Source organism: Vicia villosa, linkage group LG3 (assembly GCF_029867415.1).
Source record: "Vicia villosa cultivar HV-30 ecotype Madison, WI linkage group LG3, Vvil1.0, whole genome shotgun sequence".
In the NCBI taxonomy this organism is placed as follows: domain Eukaryota; kingdom Viridiplantae; phylum Streptophyta; class Magnoliopsida; order Fabales; family Fabaceae; genus Vicia; species Vicia villosa.
The window spans coordinates 35,959,971-35,977,760 of NC_081182.1; the positions used below are offsets into that span (position 1 = coordinate 35,959,971).

The window sequence follows — 17,790 nt, forward strand, 5'->3', positions numbered from 1 at the left end:
CTCTTATTCAAGTTGTGGGTTGCTGAAACAACTATGGAAGAAGTCTATCATGCTCCACATTGCTAAGGTAAGGGCGATACAAGGGAATGACTTCCTTAGTGATGCATGTTGAGTTTCTCCAAACCCTACAAATTTCTGATGCAAAATGATTCTTTTCATTCATTCGACATATCATTTATAAGTCAATTGTTAACATCCTGAGGTATGAAGAAATTTGGGACATCTACATCCTGATTGTGAACATCTGAAGTTAGCAAACTTAGGATTTATCATAATTTTTTGGAATATCTACAATCTCAAACAGTATATAGGAATGATTCATCATTCCAATCACAATAGTGCATAAAACTGTCATTTGAAGTTTCTGTTAATGCAATATTGTAAGAGAAGAGACATAGTTGTGTGAGGCCAGCCAAAACAAAAATTTGGTTTTTTCAATGAGGTGAAGCTTCCCTATCCAGGACCAAGAATGTTGGGAAGTTGAGTGGCGAGCATCCCCTTTATCATTTTTAAGTTTGAGATGAGGCAGTCTTGTTGAACAAATGTTTTTCACGATTAGAGCCAGGTCGTGAATATCAACATATGGGACGATTGCAACAAGCACAACAAGGGAGGTTCAATAATTAAACTAGAAGGATGAAGACCCATAATCTATCCTCCAAACAAACTCATATTTTAGCACATTCTTAACTTTGATTATATAATTTAAGGTGAGAGAGTCTGTATTCGTGTGGGATATAATGCGAGCACCAGATACATACTTATTGAAGAGAATATTAGCCTAGAGTTTTTTTATTGTACAGAACAATGTCCCAAATTAGTTTTCTAATACAATACGTGTTGACATTCTTAGCTATTTGAACTCCTTCCCATGCCTTTTAGGCAGAGAGTCTTATGCAACCCCTCAACTAGATAAAGTTTTGATTTGAGTAATCACTTAATATTTTTATGAGTCAAAGATCTTTTTAAGTGAATAAACCTTTAAATTAATCTACAATGCTATAGAACTTTAAAATATGTCATTAAAATTATGAACATTTCAAAAAAGATAATGAGTTGTAGACAAAGTGTTAGTAACTACTAAAAACTCACAAAACAACGAGTATCAATTTAAACTTTGATGACGTCTAACTTCAACCTAACAATATCGACTTTTATCAGTTAAAATAGGATTTCCATTCGTATTGTTCTTGTTCTTATATTTAACTATTTGTCATAAATTTAATTGTTAATATTGCTATCAATATTGAATGATTAAAATATGAGTAAAATTTGATTATAACATTCAACAAATTTAACAGTTTACTCTTTTTTTCAAATTATAATCTCATAAACTTGTTTGAGAGTGTTCTATTGAATGAAAAGACTAATTTCATGATTTACTCGTTTTAGTTTTAATTTATCATTTTATAATGATAAATAATATAGTTTGAAAAAACCAGAATGATTTTTATGTGGTTTTTAAGGCTTCTAATTTCATTGTGAGAAAAAATCGACCTAATTACACATTTAAACTAAAAGTGAGTTTGATTAAATTACAATAACAGCGGTTTTGACACACTACATTCCAAAACTTTAACTTAATTAGTCAAAGGAACAAAACAATTGTGTATCAGTGTTGAGAGCAGGAGGCATATAGAAGGATATGAATAAAATTATGCTGAATTTTATTGACTTAAAGAAGCTAGTAACTGGCTTACATTGGCATTTCAAAGAGCCCTACAGATGTAACAACCAAAAGCAAAATTGTAGGACTAACTGCCAATATACAACAATAACAACAAAAGCAATTTAGTTTGAATTGGTGATTATAAACTATGGTTTTGCAAAAGTATTTGAATTGAATAGGCTAACTCTAAAGCTAAATGGAACACAATCTCTTCAATTCAATTCTATTATTCACAACTACTACCCACTTCACTTCACTGATCCCTTTTTACCTTAAAACGTTTCCGCTTGTATACCAGCAAATTCTCAGGCCAAACCTTCCCTGCCTGTGCTTCAGCCGCCTTGTTTCTCGCGCTAGAATTGTCCTTGTGCTTCAAGTCATCTTTTGAAGAATTTTCAACTGGCATTTCCTTTTCTTGGGTTGGAGGATCAGTGATGAGCTGAAGAAGTTCCATAGGTGTAGAAGCAGGATCCAGCTCCAAGAAACCTTTAGGAGCATTTTCACCTTCTTCTCCGGTAAGCAAGTATGAAGGTACTTGGTGTGAAAAGCGAAACATCTCTTCCCTTGGAATGTTCCTGATTTTTCTCGGGTCAGCATTCTGGCGGAATACTGTCTTGAAACCTGCAACCTTGGAAAGGGGAGCAACGTTTAGACCGTGCTCTTCACTGTAGTCGTCAAGCACTTCCACCATTTCGTATTGATGTATGACATTATCTTTAGTAAGTTCATCCCAATCAGGGGACCAGTTCTGATATAAAGCCCAAACATCCCCTTTCTTGGGATATATACGGAAAATTCCTTTTGGACCTTTTGTCCACTTAACCCTGTGCGAGAAAGAATTCAGATTGCTGCTGATTACACGCTTGCCTAGTCGAAGATCCCCGGTGGTTTTTGGAAAGCCAGAACCGACCCACCTTATTGGTGCAAACTCATCATTGGTTTTAGAGCTCAGCCAGGTTATCTTCATTTGGAATGGATTCTTTGAGATCACACTGTGGATAAAGGCATAGTAGCGTGGCATTCCATCTTCATCATCATATACAGCCCACACTTGGTTCTCATCAAAAGAGTCTTCAACTCGATCCCCATCAAAGTCATGGAAATCTGGATCTGGAACACTCATTGTGACAGAAAGAGGCACCTCTGAAACAGCAGAGATAGAGTTGTTGGTCTCAGAAACAACGATTTCTTTTGGACCAGGCTTCACACCATTAATAGCCTTTTCCTTCTCCTTCACTTTGACTTCTGCACCAGTATTCTTTAATGTAGAAGACGGATACCGTTCATCAAGCGTCTTACGAATCGCCTTCCATTCATCAAGCTTTCTACTACTCTCCTTCCACTCATCAAGTTTCTTACAAATCACCTTCCGAGCCTTTTCTGCCAAGATGTTCTTCATATTCTGCTGAGACATGTCCCTAATACCATTTCGTCTGGAATTTCCGGAAGCACTAACCTTTCCTGCATCAAAACTATTCTTCAGAGACCCAGACACATTGGTAGAGCTTATTCCTTTTTTTGATGCCATTTCAGCTTCCATGCCTAGTCTATCACTATCAACTTTATGTTCACCTGGGCACCTTTTTTTCAAAGAAGGCTGAAAATCTGAACCTGCAACAGTTCTTTCAAAAACATGAGTTTTCCCTAAATGTGTCTCCTCACTCATGAGAGGTGTCGAATCTTCATGCCTTCTCTTCAAATTCACAGATGGCCTATTAAAATGACCAAGAGCCCCAGAAACAGTAGAAACTGATGTCTGTCCACTGGAATTTCCGGCAAAGTTCAGTGTCCTACTTGAGACATGGTTGTTTCTTACCAATCCGGTTGAGTTGAACTTATGCTGCTTCAACAAAGCAGCTCTTGAAGTGGGTGAAGCATTAGCAATTAAAGGCGGGGGTGGTGTCTCAGAAGCAAAAAATGGCTTCTTGCAGCCGGCACAAACAATATTGCAGTTTTTATAAACAGTAAAGTACTCGTAATGTGTCCTGCAGAAACTGCACACAGTCCAAAATGAAGTCGGTTTATCAATAGGGGCTTTTGGAGAAGGATTGGTGTGAGCAGCACTCGTATGATCTATGTCCTTCACGGTAGCAGAATTAAACAAACTATTATATCGAGCAGATACAGGAGGTCTTGGAGTAGGATTGGCATGAGCGCCACTCGTGAGATCTCTGTCCTTCCGGTTAGCAGCATTAAACAAACCACCACGAGTAGCAGGCTCAGACGGTTTCCCACCAAGGTTAACAGTATCAAACAAACTATTCTGAGGTATACCACCACTAATCCTTTTGAAGGACTCCCATAAGTGGCACTTCTGATCAAAGGCGGCTCTCTTAGTTTTATCAGATAATACAGTCCAAGCCTGAGAGACCAGCTTAAATGCACCGTCTGCACCCACCGACTTGTTTTTATCCGGATGCAGAGTAAGAGCCTTCTGCCTGTAACATCTCCGAATTGTATCATCATCATCCAAGGGCTGTGCCCCAAGTACCTCGTACCAATTTACATCTGCCCCAACTTTTTTTTCAGCAGCTATATACACATCAATGGTAGCCAGAAGTTCATTGATGCCATCAATATTGGGATTCAGGGACCGAGCCTTCGTTGCAAGTAGTTTTGCAACCCCAAAGTTATCCTGTAAAAACCTCTTCTCTGCCATCTTTTTCACCCTTAAGGCACCATCTTCGGAACATTCCATTACTAACTGGTCTGTTTCTCCGGCTAATCACTCTTTCTGATTCCAAGCATAACACCGAAGAAACATCAACGAGGAGTGAATAAATATTCACACCAAGAATCCGACAACTCAGTGCATGCAATAAAGATGCTTCCCTTAATCGCACAGACCTAAGAAACCTGTAAACAATCCAAGATGACAAAACAACATTACCAACAAAGAAATGAAAAAATTATCAAAACTGTGTAATCAAATTTTCACAAAACAAGAGAAACAATCGTTAACAGTCTAACAGATAACACCTAATGAAGTTATGTAAATGCTTATTCCAATCCATTAATTCCCAATTTTTCTCTAAATAATCAAGTAACTACAAATTCAATGCAGATATTTGAGTACCAAATTTGCAAAATAAACAAATCAATATCATAAAGTTAGGTTTCCAACACAATCTCAGGTTCTCAATGCCCTACCACAATCTAGCAAACAATCAAATCGAATTGCAAAATAAAACAGGAATCATGGCATAATTTCAAAACATACACCATCAAACAGCAGTTTCAATCACTTTCAAAATTAGGGCAACATTAACAAAACAACACATGCTTCTCCTAATCTATCACAAGTAAATTCTTGCTTGCCCAACTCTTCAATTGAACAAATTTTACAAACATCCATAACGAACAATACAATCGACCAAAAAATCAATCGAAACTCAAACCATGAGACTTAAAAACAACACAAACTATCGCTCATGCATCCCTTCATGAATAAACATCAAACAACAATCACAAAGAAATAACAATAAAAAGCAAAAAACTAAAACCTTTTTCTAAAAGATTTTTCACCATGTAGAATTCAACGTTTCGGATTAACCACAGTAATGTGGTTCCAATACACAGCACCGCTTCGTTGAGGTTGTCGTAGACGGCATTGGTGGTTCGGTTACGACATAAAAACCGTAAAAACAAAACAAAAAATAACCATCTCAAAACAAAACAAAAATCCCATTTTTTTCAAACAGAATCAAGATATAAACTAGTGTAACTACAGATTATACGAACTGATAAATAAAATAACGAAATTTTAACGCGCATTGATTGAAATAAAAAATGAAGAGAAATAGTGAATAAGAATATAAAAGACGCACCTTAACAGAGATGAACGAAGGAAAATGAGAAATTGAAAAAAAAAAATAATGAAGCTGTTTGTGTTTTATGAATAATGAAAATTAGAGAAACCGGTGGGTTGAAAAGTTGAGAGAATTGGGCTCCGATCAGAGTTTCAAAGCTTACTCTGTGCGGTGCATGTTTTTGCCAATATGTTAAGAGCCTTTTATACTGTTTTTCATTCACTTCTTAATTTTTTTTTAAATAAAAAAAAATGTATAAAGTATTTTTATTAATTAAATTTGACCTAATAATAATTTATCGTGTAAAGTACGGTAATATATTTACTAGTATACTTTTTGGTTTTATTTTGAAAATACTACTGTAGTTGTCTAGATATATGAAATGTATATAATATTAAATGCATTAAATTAAAATGGTACTAAAATTTATTACTGTTTCATTAAGTTATTGTAATAGGTTCGATTTCATCCTTATTTATATGTATTTATCTCGAAGCAGTGTTTGCAAAACGATGTGTTGCATCGTTTCAATGAAGTAAATAAAACAATTTAGTAAAAGTTATTGTTCTATGACATATATATCTTTATGAGTATTTTTGTGTGATTAATGATGTATTTTATTCTTTTTGCGAAAAGGTGTAAAGAGAATGTACAGAGAAAGGGAAATGCGAAAAGAATAGAAAAGCGTTAAAACGATGAAAAAAACATGATTTTGAGACAATGTATGTAGAAAATATAGTAAAAAATGGAAAAAGGAAACCAGGGTTGTGTATAAGTTTTCTTCTTTTTGAATAATGGTAACTTTTTAAATTTTATATGGAAGGCAAATTTAATTTGAAATGTTTTCTTTTTTTTTAGTAAATTTAATTGGAAATCTTTTTATGGTCAAGGATACCATAAACAATATTTTAATCCACTCCATAATATTATTTTTAGGCACCTGACAAAATTTCATTTTTGCCTCCGCTCCTAGATACTTCTACGGAATCATTTAAACAACGTTAAAAAAATTCATAAATATATTTACGGAACAAATCAACGTAAAATAAATAAAAAAAGTACTTCCAAAAATACGCCTTTAAAAATAAAATGTATTTTTAGAAACGCACGTGATGCGTGAGAGATCCACAAGTGAAATGAGAGATTTTCTAATTTAATATTTAATAAGTTTTTGGTTTGGTCTTTTTGTGGTACTAGATAAATGGAAGGTATTGTATAATTGTTTTTTTAAAATAAATTATGTGTTTTTAATCAATTATATGTAATAGTTTTCTTATATTTTAAACATATAAAATTATTTAAAAAATAAATTTGAACACAAATTCAAATTTATATATTATTAATAATCAATTCTTTGAAATAATATTAATGGTTTTAACAAAATTAAATATGTATATTAAATTAAAGTATAAAAATTATATATTTTATTTAAAAAAAGCATACTTTCTCTTTTTTTAAATGATAATTAAAGTAAAATGACATTTTATATTAAATATTATTGATAAATAATTTACAATTTGTTAATTGAAAAATAAATAAAAATATTTATTAAAATGACATGTTTCTTACCATAACTAGCACTTCAAGAAACAATATAAAACTATTTTTTTAAAAAAACATTTTGAATATATTAACTATTATAATAAATTTATAAATATTATTACATATTTTAAATTAGACAATCACTACTACGAAAAATACATACAATAATGATTCTGAAACACATATAATGACGGTAGCACGTGCTAGGTAACGTGTGATTGTACGTATGTTGGTTATCACAACTGACGTGTATTGTTATAAATTAGATAGCGTGTTACTTTTAACTACGGTTTACGAAAGCAACCGTTGTGAAATAATTGAAAGGCCCTTGGGTCGAATCCTATATACTCATTTGTGAATTGAGTTAGACCAAAATTTGTATTACATCAATAACACCATTCCATTAGGAACAAAACCTTGTATATTACATAAAAATCAAAATTGAGACAAAACAACCTACAATGTACTCATCATTACATCAAATTATACCATCTTGTTGTCTTAGTCTTTAGTCTCTTGGTGTATTCACTTTAAACACATGTCAAATAATAATAATAGTTGTTAGAAATTAGATAGCATCATTGGAAATTATAACAAAGAATAAATTATGAATGAAAAATATAAAACACTTACTTGTTAATTTTCCCATATTCCTTTTTGGTGATTGTTACGAATAGCATGCACATCATCTATATCAACTTCTTCATATGAATTAGGCACTTGTGTTGCGTAAGAAGGAGTGACATCAATACCAAAACTTTCATCATCATTATGAGAAATGTGTTTTCCTTTGAGAGCAATTGGCTATACCCAATAAGTCTGCATGTGTCTTTCGCATAAAAATTTGTTTCACTTGAGTAGCCATGATGAATGGTTCGGTCTTATAAGTTGTCTTGCCAAGGTCAGCCCGTGTGAATCCCAACTCATTAGTTTGTAAATTATTGTTATTGGAGACCCACTTGCATTTAAATAAAGGCACTTTGTAAGTAACATAATGAATCTCAAAAATCTCCTAAATGACGTCATAGAACGTGGTGGTTGTCAAAATAGGATTCTTATCTTTCGAACTAGAGAAATATATGGATTCAACATCAACCAATAACCCAATCACTTTGCATTGTACTACGATCATCTTTTTCTTTTGTATAAAAGGAATAATTAGAAATGTCATATATCGTCCAAGTTATCACAGTGAATTTTTGCATGTACAACTGACATTTAATTCTCTCGGATGTACTTCCATCATTAGAAACTCTTTAATTAAACCAACTTATGAATTTCTTGTTACGTTGTGTCAACAACCACTTGTCATGCTATCGGGGATATTTTTTTCTTTATAATTGTTTTGTGTTCTTCTATGTAAGGTTCAACTATATTAAGATTATTCAATATATAGAAATGTGCTTCAAGAACTACATCACGACTCATTGACTTAACATTTAAACCTTGAGTACTTGTACCATCAAATCTGTCAGCATGACGAGACTTTGGAATTCCAATAGACTTTGTTTCTGACAAATAGTTTGAACAAAACTCAACAGCTCCTTCTATGATGTAACTTTCTATGATCGAAGCTTCCTGTCGGTGATGATTCTTCGTATATCCTTTAAATATCTTCATGTATCTCTCTATATGAGACATACACCTTAAATAAACTAGACCACAAAACCTGATTTTTTTACTAGATGGACAAGTAAGTGAACCATAATATCAAAAAATTATGGAGGAAAATACATCTCCAATTGACCCAATATTATTGCAGCCTCTTCTTTTAATTCATCTATTTTTTTAAATCAAGAACTTTATTACATATAGCATTGAAGAATAAGCACAATTTGGTTATAGTTACTCTTACATTTTTTAGAAGGATACCACAGATAGCCACATGTAGAAGTTGTTGCATCAAGACATGACAATCATGAGATTTTAAGCCAATTAACTTGAGATCTTTCATTGATACAAGTTTTTTTATGTTCGAAGAGTAACCTTGGGAAACTTTGATACCTTGCAAGCACTCAAAAAAACTTTTCTTTTCCTCTATCTGTGACATGCTGGAGGAAAATAATATCTTTTTCCTCTATCTTCTGGAGCCAACAGTTTTCTATTACCTATCGCCATCATATATAAACGGGGACTCTTACTATCTTTAATCTTGCCTTAAATATTTAGAAGTGTTCCTATCAAACTATCACACATATTTTTCTCCACATGCATCACATCAAGATGATGTCTTACATCATGACTAGACCAGTATAGAAGCTCAAAGAAAATCGATCTCTTTTTCCAAATATTTCTCTCAACAGGACTAGGGATGGCAACGGGTAGGGTCGGGTGCGAGTTTCACAGTAACCAAATCCGCACCCAAAATCACCACTTAAACCCAGAGGCTATTCCGATGGCAAAATAACACTCACGCTCACACCTATTGGATTCAGGGTTTTTCACCCAAACCCGAACCCACAGCAAAACAGATAAAATATAACAACATTGAAATTTTCTATCAATATTCCTACAACCTATATATATATATAGGGGCACTTATGTAATTTCATGTCTAAACGGGTGTGGTTTCGAGTTTCGAGTGCGGGTTTCACACTACCCAAACCCGCACCCGAACTCAATCAACTCGGGTTTTCACCCGTTGACTTGTGTTCGGGTGCGGGTGGGCCCCGCAGGTTTGGGTCTGCCTGTCATCCCTAAACGGGACCATCTTTATTCTTTCTAAAGACAATATTAAGGTGTTCTTGTCGTTAATAAAATTCATCGTAGGTTAAAAGTTTAGGAGCACGTCCGTACTCCTGTTCTCCGTTGAAAGTCTTCCTCAATCTACGATAAGGATGATTGGCTTTTAGAAATTTCTGATATCCAAGGTAAATAGTCTTTTTTTAACTCAAGTTGGTGAAAAAAGGTATCGGATTCACATATAGGACACTTTTTATGTCCTTTGACATATAGGAAAGTCGTTGATTATGCAAAATAACATTGCATGCATCTTAAACTATTCCCCATAACATGCATCATTACCATTAACACCTTTATCCCATAAAATTTTTAAATCTCCAATTAATGGACTTAGATAAACATCTATGTCGTTTTCAGGTTGTCTTAGTCCAGAAATCATCATACTTAACATCACATACTTGCGCCTCATGCTCAACCAAGAAGATAGGTTATAAATCGTGAGAAAAACAAGCCACGGAGAATGGTTAGTACTCCTATTACCAAAGGGGTTCATTCCATCTGTGGAAAGCTCAAGCCTAAGGTTTCTTAGCTCAAGGCCAAAATCCAGAAACAATGAATAAACTTTCTTCCATTGCAAAGAATCAGCTACATGGCGAATGTTTCCATCATATTTTCTTTTGATTGTATGCCATCTTATATTCTTTGCAATATTTAGTTGGATGACGCTTCTTACTAACATTGTCATTGTCATCACCATTATTGTTCTTCAATTTGTAGTGTGACTCGCCACATTCTGTACATTAATCCAAATTCTCATACTCTTTCTTGTAGAATATGCAATCATTAGGGTAGGCATGTATTTTGACATACTTCAAACCTATTGAACACAATATCTTCTTGTCCTCATAACAACGATAAATTATTATCTTCTAGTCGCATTTGTATCAACAAAACTAGCAACTCTGAAACTTTTATCTAACCACACCCTTTTTGCCTTAAGATTAAACAATTTTAACAACACAGACAACCGTGTATAACCAGTGCACCCATTATATAAAGGCACATTTTTGGCAATGCATAAATTACCACAAATATGGGATTTCATATAAGAAGATTCTCCCATATCACATATCATGTCTTATAGTCGATCATCCATATCTTCATCATCTTTATCCATTTGTGATGTCTCGTTTCAATTATTATCCACTTCTCCATGTCACGTCCAAGTTGTTTAATTTTGACATATTCCATCACAACATAGGTGATAGAATATTTATTTTTTCAACAGTTTTTTGATATTCCCGCAAACAACACAAGGACAATAAAAGACACCATTATGGTCGGGAACATTTTTTTCGGCGAATTCAAGGAATCCAAAAACTCTTTTCTCATATACCAGACCTAATATATCAACATTCATCCAACTGCGGTCTATAATGAATTGTAAAATTTATATCAAAAGAGTAATGTGAATGACACACTAATGTTACACACACAACACTCTAATATGATTATATGCATATGCATATCCAACACCAAAACCTAAATCATATTCACAAAATATGTATAAAACATGAATAATACATATGACAATTTCGAAGACCATAAACAAAAGCCATTGATTCGTGAAATATCATGTAAACAAAATCTTCATTTACACGTTTAAAAAAAACAAGTAACCCTAGCGAAGAACCTAAACATTCAGAAGAGTATGATAACATACCAGAAATGATATTCGAAGAGGATGGTGAAGATGGTAAAGATTTCACTTCCAGAAATGAATGAAGATTGTGAAGATTTCGCTATCGTTGTCGTCTTGTTCACTAACGTACTAGAAATGGTATTCGAAGAAGATGGTGAGTATGATGAAGATTTCACTTCCATCAAATGAATGAATATGGTGAAGATTTTGCTTCCATAAATGATATTTGATGACGTCTTGTTCGCTAGGGCACCCATGTGTGTTATAAAATGAATAAAGTACATGTTATATTTTAATTTTTATGGGAAATAATTTCACAACGGTTGCATGATTCAACCGTCGTAAAATATGAAACATATAACCACGATTTATTAAAACAACCGTAGTTGTTATACTTTTAATTTTTATATAAAAATAAATATTAAGGTACACGCATTTATTTTTACTAAAAATAGAAAAATGTTGATGCTGAAATTCGAAGTTGGTCACCTAAATTATACGACAACGGTTATTTAAAGGAACTGTGATGAAAAGTTTCTTAATAAAATAAAAAAACATGCGTGTAAAAAATGAAATATGACTATGGTGGATAAATTGTCGTGGTAATATTGTGTTATGGAAGGAGTTTTCGTAGTAATGAATGTATAGATCTGTGATATGTGTATCCGTTGAAATTATAGTTTAAAGTAAAATTTCAAAATATTAAATAAGGTAAGATTGGTTTTAGCTGTATAGGATGATGAAATTGGATCCTCGGCAGCCACTGTGTTAGCTGTATAGGATGATGATAGTTTTTTGAATAAGCTTTCCATAAAATAAAGAAAAAAGGTACAAAAGAAAACAGGGGGACTATGCAGAAACCCACTCAATGAGAAATGAACCTAAAGAAAGACAAACCTAGCATATTCTTTACAAAGTCTGCCCTAAAAAAATAGGAATGCTAATATAGTTAGTGTATTCAGTAACCGATAGACGAGAATTAGCTAGAGAGTCCGCACAACTATTCCCCTTTCTAAAAATATGAGAAGCCACAAAAGACATACTTTCAGTAATGTTAACAAAATTTCCCAATGAGTACGGGCTTGCCAAGGCACAAGGAAAGGAAGGGAGAAAGCTCAAACCACAGCTAAAGAATCAAATTCTAACTAAATCCTACTCCAATCCTTCTCATGGGCGGACTCAATAGCTAACATAGCACAGGTGAGTTCGGAAATGAGAGAGTTAGAAATACCTATAAAGTGAGCGAAAGTACCAAGAAACTTATCATTAAAATCTCTAGCAATACCACCACGAGCAGAGGGACCATGATTACCTAAAGAAGCATCGTTGCAATTAATCTTGGTCCAATCCCACAGAGGAGGCTTCCAAATGACTTCCAAAATTTTAGGAGCACAAGGATGTTGAATCGATACCCTGAACTTCTTCAAAAACTCAAACACTTAAATATTAATGTAAGACAGATTGCTGAAGTTGCTACCCGCCAACCCACAATCCAACACAATACCAGCAATAGAGACAGAAGGAGGAATACGAACATCTTTGAATCTAAAACTATTACAGGAAAACCAAATGGCATTAAACAAATAAATAATTGCAACATTGAAAACTAACTTGCATTTAGCAGACCAAGCTCGCTTACTAACTCCCCAAATATCCTCCCATGAATAAATACGGATGGCTAAATTCAAAGCCGAGCCCAACCAATCCCACATCTTCGTCGCAAACGGACAATCTAAGAAGAGATGAGCATAACTCTCTTCCGCTGAATAACAGAGACTACAAATGGACGAAAAAGATAAGTTCCTCTGCTTAAGCTGATCATCTGAAGAAAGCTTATTAAGAAAAAAATCTCAAACTAAGAACGATTTAAATGGCGGAATATACCTCACCAAAAACCAACTCCACCAATCCACATAGGTACCCAAGATCTGCTTGAAATCATAAGCCTCTTTAAGCAAAAGATCATCTGAAGAATGACTATTCCAAATTCTCTGATCCAGCCTCAGATCAAAAGGAATATGACAATTGAGAATTCTAACCTGAACGGTTACCGGGATAATTCCAAAGTCATCCGAAAAAATACACTTCATGTTGGAAATAAATGAACTAACTAACAAATATTTAGGAACCTAAATACTCCCACCTCTAAATGAAGCGGATCACCATACCAAGAATCAAACCGGAAACTAATATCTATGCTATTGCCAAGCATCCAAGAGGAATTATCACGAATAATCAGAATCTCCACCTTGATACTCGACCACAAAGCGGAGAAGATGTGATGCTTAATGAATTTATCCTTCCTCGTAAATTTCCCTCTAACCAGAATAGCCCACGGATCATCTGAGTTAAGAAAGTCTCAGGCAAGCTTAAGATTAGTAGTCGCATTAACGAAAGAAAGCAGAGAACCTTTCCAAGACGCAAGCTAAAGAATAATTTTTTCAGCAAAAGGGAGAAGGAATATCGCATGCGGCTTACACTTAAAGATAGGGACACCGAGATACACAAGAGCCGAGATCCCAACTTTAAAATCAGACAAAGCCGGAAAAAATATTCAAACGAGATTGCAACATCACCCCACCATAAATAAAAGACTTATTGCAGTTAACCCCTTGACTAGAGGCGACATCATAAGCCTTGAAGACCGAATCCAGATGTCTAATATTAGCGGCACTCCCTCTATAAAAAGTAAGCACATCATCAACATAGAACAAATGAGAAGGAACCTTAACAAGATTAGGGCCCTTAATCAAAGAGAGAGAATCGGCCTCCACTGATTTATTAATGTGCCTTCCAAGCACGTCTTCCGCAAGACAAAAGAGAAGAGGGGAAAAAGGATCGCCATGGCGAACCCCCTTGGTGTAATTAAAAAGCCATGGAGCTCTCCATTAACCGAAATAGAAATCCAAGCAGAATATAAAATACTTTTAATCCACTAATAAAAATTTTCATTAAACCTAAACTGATTCAAGACTTGAAGAAGGAATTGTCGATTTAAAATATCAAAAGCCTTCGAGATATCCACCTTGAGGGCCACATTGCCGCGCCAAGATTTAGAATCAAGAAGGTTGAAATTCTCCGACACCAATGCAACACAGTCTTTAATTTTCCTACCTTGAATGAATCCTTGTTGCTCTTGAGAAATCATTTGTGGCATAATAGAATTAAGCCTAACCGCAATGATTTTGGAAATAATCTTGAACTTGGAGTCAGATAATACACTAAAACATTGGAGTTAAACCCGTGAGGAAGCCAACCATTAAAGAAAGACTGGAGAGTTGTAGCCAATACGTCATGTTTAATAATCTCCTAGTATGGATGGTAGAACGAGGCACCAAAGCCATCCGGACCAGGGGTGCTATCCGAATTCAAAGCAAACACAACAGTTCTAATTTCTTCCAGGGACGGAAGTAAAGTAAGCATAGTATTCATCTCCAAATTCACAAGACAGTGAATACTAGAAGCAACCAAAGAACAATCCTGCAAAAAAGAAACGTCAGTAGCTAACAGATTCTTATAATAGTCCACCGTATGCGAAGCAATACGATCCAACTTCGTAAATATCTCTCCCTCATTCCTAAGGATAGAAATAGGTTTGAAAGCGTTACGAATTTTGGCAATGCGATGAAAAAATGTCATCTTACGATCTCCCTCAATGTGCCACTTAATTCAAGACTTTTCCTTCCAAAAACATTTCTCAATGTCCAGCGCACTAGACATTTGGTCTTGAGCCTCTTTCTCCAACCTGTTAAACATAACATCAGTAGCAAGAGGACTAGCTTGAATACAGTTTAACTTAGCTTTAGTCGTCAACACATTCATAATGACATTACCAAAGCTATAATGATTCCAAACTTTTAGCTCATGTTTTAGCCTCTTAAGCTTCCTGTCAAGCACCTCTAAAGGACACCCCAAGACAGTATGCTTCCAATAATCCTTAATCAACTTATGAAAGTTGTTATGCAAGGTCCAAGCCTTCCAAAACCAAAACTGCGAAACTACTTTGAAGGGTACTGTGGAGAATTCTAGAAGAATAGGGAAATGATCCAAACTTAACTTCGTGAGGGTACAAGCCAAAGTACGAACACATGTATTCAACCAAGACTAATTAGCGATAACACAATCTAATCTTCTTTCAACGAAAATGCACCCCGTGTGGGAACATAGAAAACATGATTAGTAATGGACCACGGTTGAAAATCACGCATAGGAGTCTTCTCCGAAGAGTGAATACCACTATGCTCGTGCGCACCAATGATGGCATTGAAATCCCCAATAAAAGTCCAAGGAAGCTTGTGAAGCACTTCAAGATTATTAAGATCTTCTCAAAGGACCTTCCTAATATACATGTTGTTAGAGGCGTAAACTGCAGCAATGGTCAGGGTATTACTTTCCAACACAAATGAGAAAGCCACAAATTGGGCCGAGGAAACCAACACCGACGGAACAATATCAAGCTTACGAAAACACCAAAGAGAAGGCAAAGGAGAGTTATTGGCAGCGAAGAATTTAAAACCCAGCTTGTAAAACCAATTAACAGGAAACTTATCAAATGCAATCTCCGGCTCCACTATGAAAAGGAAATGAGGATTATGTAAACGTAACAACCATTTAATGGATAATCTTGAGGGGGGATTAGTAATTCCCCTATTATTCCAATATAGACTCATCATAAAGTAAGGTTCTTGAGGCCTGCTTAGGACCTTGTGCTATACTTCTAGGACGAATTCAGATTCTTATGTTTCTGCTTAAGGTTAGAGATGGCTTTGGAAAAGGAACCTTTGTCTCTATCCTCATCACAAACCAGAGTATCTGCTACATCTTCTTCATCGGCTAAGGTTGCCCAAGAATTTCGAAGGAAATTCCTATCGATCAAAGCCTCATCAGAAACCACCTCTACAATCTAAAGTTCCTTCCTAGTAGGCGCTGCAAAATCCGAAGAGGGAGACTCAGAATCATCCGAAAGTTAAGAGACAAAATTAGGAATGATCGTGTTAACCTACACCTCAACCACTATATGATTCTGTTGCATAAAATCATCATTACCATTCACCAAAATAACAACAGGATCCATAATAACACCCGACACAACATCATAAGAACCTGCACAAACCTCCGCCTTCTTGGAATCAGACTTGCCTTTCTGCACAAAAACATTAGCCTGTTAAACCTTGTTAAGGGTTTTACAGCATTGCACAACATGACCCGATCTTCTGCAATGTGTATAGAACTCCGATAACTTTTCATATTCCATATCAGCAAAAAAAACACAAATCCCGCTCTTTCCACCAACACATTACAGTTCAAAGGTTGTGCCAAGTCCATATCCAGTAATACACGAACGAAGTGCCCGGAAGATCTATTAACACTTGATTTAACTACAGCGGCATCAATACAGATGGGGTGGAAATACTACAGGATATAGCAAACAATATCCTCAGTCTCAGGTACTCTTGCGAAAACCCGAAAAATTTCACCCAAACCTAAGAAGGTGTGTTATTCTAAGAAGACGGGTTAAAGTCTCGGGATCAGGCAAACAATTTCAACGACCTTGAGTTGAGATTCAAAGTACCAGCAGCACGCACGTGTCTCACATCCTCAGCACATGAAAACATAAACTCATAGTAACCTTTACAAAGAGACAAAACTCTCCATTGTTTGATATTAGTCCAAACCTTTGTCAGCGTAGCGCGAAGAGCAAAAACAATGAGAGGAGTCGTACCTTTGGTCCATAAAATCCTGCCATGAAGATTATGCTTGCAGTCCTGTAAACCTTCCTGATATTCTTCCTCTGTAATCATGATCGACAACCTATCCCCCTTGATAATAGGCGGAGGAATATGAGAAAATGGGATATCTCATACCCCGTTAAGAGCTTTAATGAAGGACTTTTTATGGATTATTTCCCTGCACATTGGAGGTTGACTCTTTTGGAATTTCAGAAGAAGTTTTGCCCGAGGCTAACGGCGGAGCCGTTATTTTAGGGAAAAGAGATTCCAAATCCATGAAGAAACGAAATGTAATCGAAGAGCAGAACGGGGGGGGGGGGGGATCAAGAAGAAATAGACATCTCAAAATGGGAAAAAGAATAGGATGATGATAGTTGTTTAATGAAAAATTATATTTTATTAAAATGTTGGCATTTTTGAAGAAAAATAGATAACTATGTATTCCAAAAAGACTACAAAAACAGATATTCGAAAGTCTATAAAAATCTACCTAGAAAAATTAAATAGTTAATATAATAATATAATAAAATATTAATAATAACTTTAAAAGCCTCAATATCTACTTTAGACCTACACATGTGAAATATGAGATATCGCAAATTCGAACCCATAACTATGTATCTAATGTCTCTAAACAACTACTAAATGAGCTGACTT

The 17,790-nt window shown here is 35.0% G+C and overlaps 1 protein-coding gene across 2 annotated transcripts; it reads right to left on the reverse strand.

The window, feature by feature from the left end:
• Positions 1-1,665: 1,665 nt before the first annotated feature.
• Positions 1,666-5,641, reverse strand: LOC131660995 (uncharacterized). Of its 2 annotated transcripts, none has more exons than XM_058930383.1 (2): positions 5,497-5,641; positions 1,666-4,525 (listed from the first exon to the last, which is right to left on the reverse strand). In XM_058930383.1, exon 2 carries the CDS (start codon positions 4,365-4,367, stop codon positions 1,923-1,925), a length of 2,445 nt encoding a protein of 814 aa, XP_058786366.1. In that variant the 5' UTR covers positions 4,368-4,525; positions 5,497-5,641; the 3' UTR covers positions 1,666-1,922. The 2 variants fall into 2 exon arrangements, with proteins under 2 accessions (XP_058786366.1, XP_058786367.1); XM_058930384.1 differs by lacking the exon at positions 5,497-5,641 and adding an exon at positions 5,173-5,482.
• Between the last annotated feature and the right edge of the window lie 12,149 nt (positions 5,642-17,790).

Excerpts from the sequence above, each read along its gene's own strand:
- LOC131660995 (XM_058930383.1), bottom strand. The coding sequence starts at position 4,367 with ATGGAATGTTCCGAAGATGGTGCCTTAAGGGTGAAAAAGATGGCAGAG.